At 41.8% G+C, this 10,355-nt stretch overlaps 1 protein-coding gene and 1 non-coding gene across 8 annotated transcripts in view; one reads left to right on the top strand and one right to left on the bottom strand.

Moving 5' to 3' along the window:
- The first annotated feature begins 2 nt into the window (after positions 1-2).
- Positions 3-10,355, top strand: part of RNASE11 (ribonuclease A family member 11 (inactive)) — a 97,190-nt gene continuing 86,837 nt past the window's right edge. For all 7 annotated transcript variants that reach the window (XR_008299260.1, XR_008299261.1, XR_008299259.1 and 4 more), the window contains exon 1: positions 3-385. Coding sequence is in view for 1 of the 7 variants with exons in the window: in XM_053224243.1 (XP_053080218.1) it covers positions 364-385 (22 nt within the window). In the remaining 6 variants the exon portion in view is untranslated. The remainder of the gene's footprint in view (positions 386-10,355) is intronic.
- Positions 981-1,053, bottom strand: TRNAT-UGU (transfer RNA threonine (anticodon UGU)). Its single transcript has one exon. It is a non-coding gene; the product is annotated as a tRNA-Thr (tRNA).

Raw genomic sequence — 10,355 nt, 5'->3', positions numbered from 1 at the left:
AAAAAGTCCCGCTTCCGCAGTTCTGGGGACAACCCTTCTAGAGTGGGAGTCCCCTCTTTCAACCAGAGGGTTCCAAAGCAGGGCCAACCCATGAGCTCTTCACAGGCACCCCCAGGTCCCTTGCATCACGTGGCCGCGAGGGGCGGGGGCATCTGCTCGCCCGGGGGCAGTTGGCTGCGGCGGTGGGAGACGCGGTTCTAACCGCGGTACCCGGAGCCAGGCGGAGGGCGGGCCTCGGGACTCAAGCCTGCGCCCCTTCCCGTTCCCTCCCTTCCTGCGCTCGCCTCCCAATCCAGGCGCGGCTGCACTGGCGAGCTGCAGCTCTCTTCCGTTTACACGTCCACAGACTTGGGGAGGCGGAGGATGTGGAATATGGCATGTACGGGTAAGCCCGATGTTTCTGTGCGAAGACTTCTGGAGAAAATATTTAAAGGTTTTTGTAAAGAGGAATCCACAGTTCCTTTGAGTCAGTAACAAACTTAGTGACCCAAGCCTCGACCTTACTTTTCCCGCTGGCATACTGAAGGTGTTCGAAAACCCACTGAAACGGGACACCTTGCTGGAGTGCCCACACTCCAGAATCCCTCGCCCGGACGCCTCCTCCCCTTTGGCGAGGGGAGCTTGTTCTGGGTTCCAAGCCTGCCAGAGGGTTGGACCCCATTCTTTTCCCCCACCGCCATCAGCCCCGCTAGGGCTCCCGCCGCCCTCAGAGAGGGCTTTCGCGGCCTGGTCAACAGAGTCTGGACGTCCGCGGGGCAGGCAGCGCTTCCCGCCGCTTGTAATGGCCTCCGCCACAATCCAGGCAGCAGAGCTGCACTTGCGCAGTAGCGCCTACGAGGTGGCTGCTCTGCGTGGTTTATTCGGGTTGTCAGCCCTGCGGCGAGAAGATATAAGGACCGAATTTCGTCGGGGGTTAAAGTTACTGGAGAGAGAAGGGGTCGAGGAGTGAGAGAGATTTAAAACAATAAGAAAGAACAAGCAGGCCCCAGCGAGATTTGAACTCGCGACCCCTGGTTTACAAGACCAGTGCTCTAACCCCTGAGCTATAGGGCCTTGCGGGCTAACGTCTCGCTTCTTTCTTTGAAAAGGAAAGTTTTTAATGCTGGTTCTTTGTTAGAGGATCAAGTGTAGGAGGCAGATCAAATCCGAATTTCATTTCAATCAATTTACTTTTGGAATTCGGTCAGCAGGCTCCTGCTAGGGATAACACAGTGTGAAGGCCAGTAACAGCAACCACCACTATTTTAAGATTGGAGAAATCTGCTTAACCCAACACAATCTAACACAGTGGAAGAGTCCACCTCCCCGCCCTCACACTGAAAATTAAGAGGGGAAACCCCAGGCGTAGAGGAAGTTGCCTACCATGGGTCTCTCAGCTGAAACTGGACCTTCCCACTTATTTTCTCTGTGACTCAGGATGGCCGCCGACTTTCAACCGCCTACCTCAAGTTCCTTACATGTAGGGACCTTTCTTACAGCTTGAGTTTCCACGCCAGAGCAAGCATTTGTTAATTCATTATTTAATTCATTTCTCCATTCAACAGACACTGACTGAACTCTAATTCTGTGCTAGGCACGAGGAACAAGGCATCAGATAGGGTCTTGAACTTGAAGTTCCTGTCATATAGTCTTGTGGAATAAAAGAACTTTACTTTTTTATGAAAGAGAACAGTGAAAAGTAGCTGTGCCAGGTGTGAGGGGGGTAGTGGACAGGGCTGAGCTTCGCAGATTCACAGTGAGCCATCACAGAGGCAGGCCTTCAGGTGGGGATGGGGTTTGAGCTGCACTTCGAAGGGAGATTAAGGCACAAGTCTGGGGGCGGAGTGATCTCTGGTACAAGAAAATATATGAGCAAAGTTGTGAGAGAAAAACGGAGGCATTTAAGGAGCCAAGGCAGAACAGTGGCTGGGGCAGATGTCTGACCTCCTGGAAGCATGGGAAGGTAAGACAGGTTAGTAGGAGACCAAGAGACTTTTGGAATGAGGTTACGCCCTTTAAAAAATTGAAAATGGAAACTCACCAGGCATTGATATGCAGAATGAATTGAAAGGAAGAGAAACCAGAGTCAAAGGAACATCAGAGACTGGCCACTGTACAGGTACTCAACTATAAAGCTGCAAGAGGGTGACAGTTATGGGACTGGAAAGGAAGGAAGGAATGAGGGAGAGAGAGGGAAAGCAGATTCAGCTGAAGTTAGATATGAATAAAGAGTCAGTCCAGAGTCAGGGAGGACTCTCAAATATTATACCTTAAAAAAGCAAGATGATATTTTCAGAGGGGAAAAAAAAGTCCAAAGGAGAGATAGGTATTTGGAATGGACAGAGGGGTGAATTGCTGGGATTTAGGTAGGCTGGATTTGAAGTGAGATTGGAGGAGTTTATGAGAATTGTACAATAGCTAGAATACTCGTGTCCTGAAGTCCACAGATTAATAGGCCATGATTAGATCAATTTACATGAATTATCCACTGAGTTAGAGCCTCTAAGAGTCATGTGCTCTTGAAGGAAGAGAGTACAAAAGGAAAACTGAGAAAGTCTGAACATGAACTGAATAGCTCTGTTGCAGGCATTTGTCCTATGAGTGACTCCCCAACATTTTTGAACATTGTCCTTATATTTGGTAATTTCACATAATATAAGTCTGTCTTAGAAAACTTGCTTTCCCAGCTGGGTGGACATGTGACCTAGGTTCCACCAGTAAGATTAAACCAAGGAAGATTTCAATTTAGATGTATAAAACAGGAGTGAATGACACCAGAGAGAAATCCCATGTTTTTCAATGGTGAGATAAAGGGCTTTCGTAAGTCTGTAGACCGTTATCTTTCTTCGGGATGGGAAAATTCTTGGTCAACTTTTCAAATGCTGTTTTCCTATATTTTTCTTTCTTCATTTATGAAACTGGAGTTAAACCTTCACACCTCCTCCTTCATTTCTTTTAACTTCTCTTCCATATTTTCTTTTTGTCTCTCCAGGTTACATTCTGAATAACATACTCGTAATATACTACTGCTCTCTACAGCTGTGTTTAATCGGCTGTTATATCTGCCTACTGAGTCAATTGTACTTATAAATTCTAATTTTCAATTCTAGAAGTTCTATTTTATTCTTTTTTAAAACTATGAAGCCAAAAATTTTTCCAGTTTTACTGAGATATTATTGACATACATCACTGCATAAGTTTAAGCTGTACAGCATAATGGTTTGACTTCCATATATTGTTAAATGATCACTGCTTTGGCTTAGTAGCATCCATTATCTCATATAGATACAATAAAAAGAGAGAGCAAAAAAAAAAAAAGAAAAAAGTTTTTCCTTGTGAGGAGAACTCAGGATTTATTCTTTGAGTGATTTTCATATATATCCTAGAACATGGGTAACTGTAGTCATCAGGTGTCCATTACATGTACTTAAGTACTTATTTATCTTGTAACTGGTAATTTGTACCTTTTAACCACCTTTCTCCTATCCCCCTCTCCCCAACCCCTGCCTCTGGTAACCACAAATCTGATCTCTTTTTCTATGATTTTGGGGGGGGTTGTTTGTTTTTGTTTTTAAATTCCACATATAAGTGAGATCATATAGTACTTGCCTTTGTTTGACTAGTTTCACTTAGCATAATGCCCTCAAGGTCCATCCATGTTGTCCCAAATGGCAGTATTTCCTCATTTTTATGGCTAAATAATATTCATATATTATTATATTACATGTTGTGTGAGATATTATATATTAGATACTATATATTATATATAACAACTTCTTTATTCATTCATTTGTCAGTGGACACTTAGGTAGTTTTCATGTCTTGGCTGTTGTAAATAATGCTGCCATGAATATGCAACTGCAAGTATTGTTTTAAACTAGTGCTTTCAGGGGTGCCTGGGTGGCTCAGTCAGTTGAGTGTCTGACTCTCGATCTCAACTTAGGTCTTGATTTCATAGTTGAGACTTTAAGCCCCTGTTGCCCTCTATGCTGAGCACAAAGCCTACTTAAGAGAAAAAAAGGCAGCAAGTTGTTACTTTTGTTTCCTTTGGGTATTTTCCCAGAAGCAGAATTGTTGGATCATATGGTAGTTCTGTTTTTTATTTTTCTGATGATTCTCCGTATTGTTTGCTATAGCGGCTGTACTAGTTTATAATCCCACCAACAGTAAAGCCAAATTTTGTAATTTCCTATTCCTTGCAGACATTTACCAGCTTGTTTTTTATTTCCTTAAACATAGTAATTATATTCATTTTAATATCTATAATGGATAATTCCAATAGTGTTCTATCTACTGTTTTAGGTAATTCTTACTCAAGTCACTTTGTTTCACTTTGTTTCCTTGTGTAATTGGTCATCTTTTTCAATGAGCACTGCTCAATGTCTTTTCAAAATTATATGCAGTGAATTTGGGGGGCCAAGATGAAGGAGACTTCCTGGGGGGGAAAATATATATATATATATAGCTTCGGTTTCTCCCAGGCACCTGGAGCACCATCAACCCAAAAGGACACTAAAAAAATGTTAGTGGCCAGACATTTGCTGAGCCTCCAAGATGATGTTACCAAGCTGTAAATCAGGGAGAATGGAAACCTGCAGTCACAGCTTCTCATTCTTTTTGTTTTCCCTTGCTAAGCTCAGCTGATTTCTGCTGAGCTCCATAACCATTATTGGAAGTAGGAGGATAGAGGTAGGTTTACTTCTTGTTCATCTTATGGGAACAGCTCTTTAATATTACGAATTTAAACTTAATATTTGGGGAGAATGTCTCACCAGACTTTCTATTTTTGCTAGGTGCTGGGTCTTGACATCTGTCCCTCTTGTTTCTCCCACCCAAAGAGGCTGCCAAAATTCTAGCCCAGTTTTGCAGTAATTAGCAAGTGTCTTCAGAGCTACAAAGGTCAATGCTTCCCTTACCTCTCAGATTCTGTCTTTTGTTTAGATTCTGGCCTAGTCGTTGCTTACTACCATTTAAAGTATTTTGATGCTTTTAAGAAGATTTGGTAAAATCTTATCCAATATTCTTATCATTTTTCCTCAAAGAGTTTGGTCCAAATTAATTAGCCCACAATTACTAGAAAGGACATTAGAGTTGGAAGAGCTGTAACATCAATCATATTCTACCACATGAACTGAGAGGCAGAGAAGGCATTACTGTAGGAAGAACACAAGGGAGAGCATGGGGAGGTGATAGTGAGAGAGGGAGCCTGCCTGCACACCTTCTGAGTCCCTGGCTATGGCCCACTCCAGAGGCCTCAGCATGCTCCACTTTTGGAATCTATGAGATTTTCCTGGATCCTTACAGAAATCCTCCTTTTTTATTTTAGGAAAAATTGTTTTCAACTTAAAGACTCTCAAGTACCCTAAAGTGCTCTCAGTCTTTGCCTCTTTACCTTACCGCTTTTGTCTTCTAATATTCAGATCAACATTTACCCAGTGACAGGTGTATATTGACAACAGATCTCTGTTCCAGTCAACTCGATCCACTTATAATTCCCCAAACAGAACTCACACCTTTTTCAGTTGTGATCATTTGCTTATCATTTCTTCAACTAGAGTGATTTCCCCTTTCACCTTACCTGTCAAACACTACTTATCCTGGAAAGACCATCTCACTGTTCTAACTCAGAAAGCCTTTGCTGTTTACCAAATAGATTTCATCTCTTCTCTCCTCTGAAATCCATGATACTTTTTCTTATCCTTGCTGTTCTTTCCATTTCACTCCCACTCTCAAAAGACTAAAGAGGACACATATAATGGAGGTGACCCATGGCACCTAGGAAGTAAGCATCCAGCCTGACATTACCCACTCAACGTATATTCAGCTGCTTATGAAATTATCAAATTGTTCTCTTCCCCTTCCCATATTTCTTCATCTTATATGAAAGACTGTCAAAAGATAACACATATTTTAATTTTATTTTTTAGTCTTCCAGACCTACTTCTAAGTTGTGGTTTCCTATCTATTCCTATTTTTCTTATTTTACTTTTTAAAAAAGAATTTATTTTTAAGTAATCTCTACACCAAGGTGGGGCTTGAATTCGCAACCCTGAGATCAAGAGTTGCATGTTCTACCAATGGAGCTAGCCAGGCATCCCACCTGTGTCCATCTTTTTGAAAATGCAAAGGAAGATACAAAGAAAGAACAAATGAGAAGGCAAAGAAAAAGGGAAGGAGATTCTAGTGCACTTAGCTATGGACTACTAAGTTTATTTTGTTTTAAGAATCATATGCAAAAAAAAAAAGAATCATATGCATTAACGGGGCGCCTGGGTGGCTCAGTTGGTTGAGCATCTGACTTCTAATTTCAGTTCAGGTTGTGATCTCATGGTTTGTTGAATGGAGCCCATGCACTGATGGCAAGGAGCCTGCTTAGGATTCTCTCTCTCTCTGCCCCTCCCCACAAGCATGCATGCCGTCTCTCTCTCTGTCAAAATAAATAAACATTAAAAAATCATATATATTAATATAACGTCCTCAGCTTATACCTCAGCTCCTTGAGGGGAAGGTTGTATTGTTTATACTTCTGAGTCTCCAGCTACCTAGCCAAGAGACCAGCACATCTCAGGGCATTAATAAGTATTTGAAATGGAGAGCTAACAAATGCAGATATATGTGCAAAGAAAAAAGGATATCATAACCCACAGAAATCTGGACTACCATGGAATCTTTTACTTTCCTCTTCCTGGAATTCTTGGTAAAACAAACACTAAAAATCTCCAAGGGCATTCCAGCTCTCATACAGTTTAAGTGTAAATTCCAGGAAACCAGGTGGCACCTGAATTCAGGTGCCAATTCTCATATGTATGTGGTCACTAAATGGTGTGCCAGATACCAACACACACAGCATCCTCATGGAAAAGGGGAGAACTTACCTAAACATAAACATATGGTTACCTACTGAGAGTGAGAATCTCTAAGGTAATGTCCTCAACCAAACACTAAGCAAACACTAAGTAGAATCAGTTTGATGTGGCATGTGCCTTCAGCCCTGCTGGGCAGGTTCCCCTGGAAAATGTCTTGCCTCCTCTCTTAAGTTAGTGCATAGTTTCAGACTCCCAAGGAAACATGCTTTCCACTGGGAGAAGCCTCATTCTGTCCTGCTAAGTGGATGACCAGTGCCAGCCACCTTTCAGCTTTTCTTCAGGCCTGAGCAATGCTGGGTGTGGTCTGAGCTGCATCTGGGTGCTCTCAGGTTTGGCAAGTAAGATAGGCAAAGGGGATGTTTCTTGGACTCAGCTTCTATAAGACTCTGCGTTTCTAAGACCTGGAGGGAATGGCCTTCAATCCCAAATAGGTTGAGCTTAATTGCAGGATTTGAGCAAGAGATTTCATGTTTTTAACAGTGTGAGGAAACTAAGACTGGGTATTTATGGGATCAGAGCAAATGAAAACACAGTAGAGAATGTCACAAAACTCCCCAGAAACTGACTGAGATGAGTGGCCATGGAAATGCAGGTCCTTTAAAGGATGTGCGGTTCAGTTCTTTGACTCATGATGTGATTCTCATGACATGTGATTCTCACTTTGGACACCAGAGGGCCAGGGTTCAAACCTGTAAGATCCAAACCTATGATGCTTAAACAAAAAACAATGGTTACTTCCCAAGACTTCATTTCTGCATTTCATTCGTGTCCACACCCCCATTTTGGACCCAACAACCTTGTAAGACTGTTCTGTCCCATCTATTAAAAGATTCAAACTTTGCAGTATCCTAAACACAAAATGGAGAAATGTGGCATATAGCCGTACATAGCTCAGCCAGAAGAGGGGAGGACAGTAGGGCTTAGTGTATAGCTATCCTTGAGCCGCTGATTCCCTCGACCAGCTGGGGAAGGGTGGCAGCTGACTTTCTACAAAAGTTGATGGCTTGTTTTTTAAAATTTAAGTTCATTTATTTATTTTGGGGGAGAGAGAGAGAGGGAGAGAGCGAGTAAGCAAGCAGGGGAGGGGTGGAGAGAGAATCCCAAACAGGCTCTGTGCTGTCTAAAGGAAATCTTTTAAGAATTGAAAAGTCAAGCCCTACCCTACAAACATTTGCCTGGTGCCCTGGAATTCCTGCTGACTTATTCTGCTTTCCATAGCCCCTTTAAATATCACCTGCAGATTACTCTGGTCTCTGTAAAAAGCTTTCTCTTGCTACTTCTGTTCAGACCTTCCACTACTGTCTTCTTGCCTTTGATTTCTTTCTCCCTACACTGCTCATGGCTGTCCAACTTTTTTTCTATCGGGATCATTTTGTAAGCACTGTTCTCAGGCATTATGCCCAGGTGAACCACAGGAATGCAGAGGGACTGAGTGGCTGGCTAGCTGGCTACCTCACTAGAGGAAGAATGTTTAATGGAACTCAAGTTTTTAGGTATGTGAAAGAGAAAACTTGAGGGACATCATCACCATCCTCAAATACCTGATAGGCTGCCGTGAGGAAAGAGGAAATAGAAGTATTCTTGGTGATACAAGAGAACCAACTCTCAAGTTACAGGAAATTGTTATTTATAGACATGTGTATGCATATACTTCCAAAAAAATCCTTTTTACATTTATTTATTTTTTGAGAGACAGAGCACGAGTGGGGGAGGGGCAGAGAGAGAAGGAGACACAGAATCTGAAACAGACAGCACAGAGCCCAATGTAGGGCTCGAACTCACAAACCACAAGATCATGACCTAAGCCAGGGTTGGACACTTAACCAACTGAGCCACCCAGGTGCTCCTATATATGCATATACTTAACTAAATGTGTAAAAGACTCATACACTGAAAATTATAAAACATTAATGAAGGAAACTAAAGAGGACACAGATAAATAGAAAAACATCCTGTGTCCATGGATTGGAAGAATCCAAACTATCCAAAATTGTTAAAATATCCAAACTACCCAAAGTGCTCTACAGATTCAAGGCAATCCATATCAAAATCCCAATGGCATTCTTTATAGAGATAGAAACAAACAATCCGAAAATTCACAGGAATTCACAAAGGTCCCTAATGTAAACTATGGTTCTGCGTGAGAATGATGTGTCAGTGTTGGTTCATCTATTGTAACAGATACATCACCGTGGTGTGGGATGTTAATAATGGAGGAGGCTGTGTATATGTGGGGGCAGGAGGTATATGGGAACTCTTTATACTTTCTTTAGTTTTTTAATGCTTATTTATTTTTGAGAGAGAGACAGAGTGGGAGCAGGGGAGGGGTAGCGAGAGAGAGGGAGACACAGAATATGAAGTAGGCTTGAGGCTCTGAGCTCTCAGCACAGAGCCCAGCGTGGGGCTCTAATCCATGGACTGGATTGCGAGATCATGACCTGAGCAGAAGTTTGACCCATAACCTACTGAGCCACCCAAGCACCCAAACTCTTTGTACTTTCTAATCAATTTTGCTGTGAACCTAAAACTGCCCTAAAAAATAAACTCTATTTAAAAACCCCACAATATTTCTGGATTTCCATGTATCTAATAATGCAGCTTGTTATAAAACATAAATATAAAAAGCAAAATATAACAAGCAAATATAAGAAGCAAAATATAAGAAGCATTGTAAGAATAAGATACATAAGACACAAAAGTTGACAGAAGAGGAGAAATAGAAAAATACACAGTTATCATCGGATATTTTAACAATCCTCTCTCAGTAGGTGTTAAACAAGTAGACAAAATATCAGTAAGGGCATAAAAGGTTTAATCAACACAGTAAATATATATATGGTTGTGAGAGGTAATAGAATAGATTCCTCAATAAATTTTGCATAAATTTTACTATGCATCTTTGAGTAGCTCAGTTGATAGAGTGGAGGACAGTAGGATGCACATCCTGGTAGACATCTTTAGGTCTCTGATTAAGATCAAAGGAGAGTTCAGGTATTGCACACTACTGACAAGGGTGTGGACTCCACCTTGTCTAAGCCCATACAATGGACATGATAAAAAGAAACACACTTGGACTTACAAAATCAAGTGAAATAGATTGTAAATATAAACTCTATTTATAATTTGTTTTTTCTCTGCATACTGGGTACAATTGCAGGATTTCTGCCCCCATAGTCATACAGAAGTCTGTGGTAAGTCTTTGAAATTAGGAGACCAAGTATTCTACTTTTGAGAGTTGAACAAAAAAGGAACCACACAGTAGTGGGTGACATTCCCTGTTCTTGGGCTGAGATCTTGCAGGTGCATTGTTCTGGGACCTCAGCCTTCCCAGGCTTAAAGTCTCTGAAGTTCTTTCACAGATGAGAAAGATCTCCAGCAGCAAGTTTTCTGGGGGCCTCAGGCGATTGTTTTGGGCATGTACTGAACTTCCCAAATGGTCCAGGAGAGGGTAAGGCTGCAAGCATTTCTCCTAGTTTCTCCTGCACCCTTGCTTATCATTATGTCTTACCC

The sequence above is a fragment of the Acinonyx jubatus genome, chromosome B3, assembly GCF_027475565.1.
Source record: "Acinonyx jubatus isolate Ajub_Pintada_27869175 chromosome B3, VMU_Ajub_asm_v1.0, whole genome shotgun sequence".
NCBI classification, from domain to species: domain Eukaryota; kingdom Metazoa; phylum Chordata; class Mammalia; order Carnivora; family Felidae; genus Acinonyx; species Acinonyx jubatus.
Note: the sequence above shows the minus strand (reverse complement) of the source record. Positions and strands in the feature narration are given on the sequence as shown.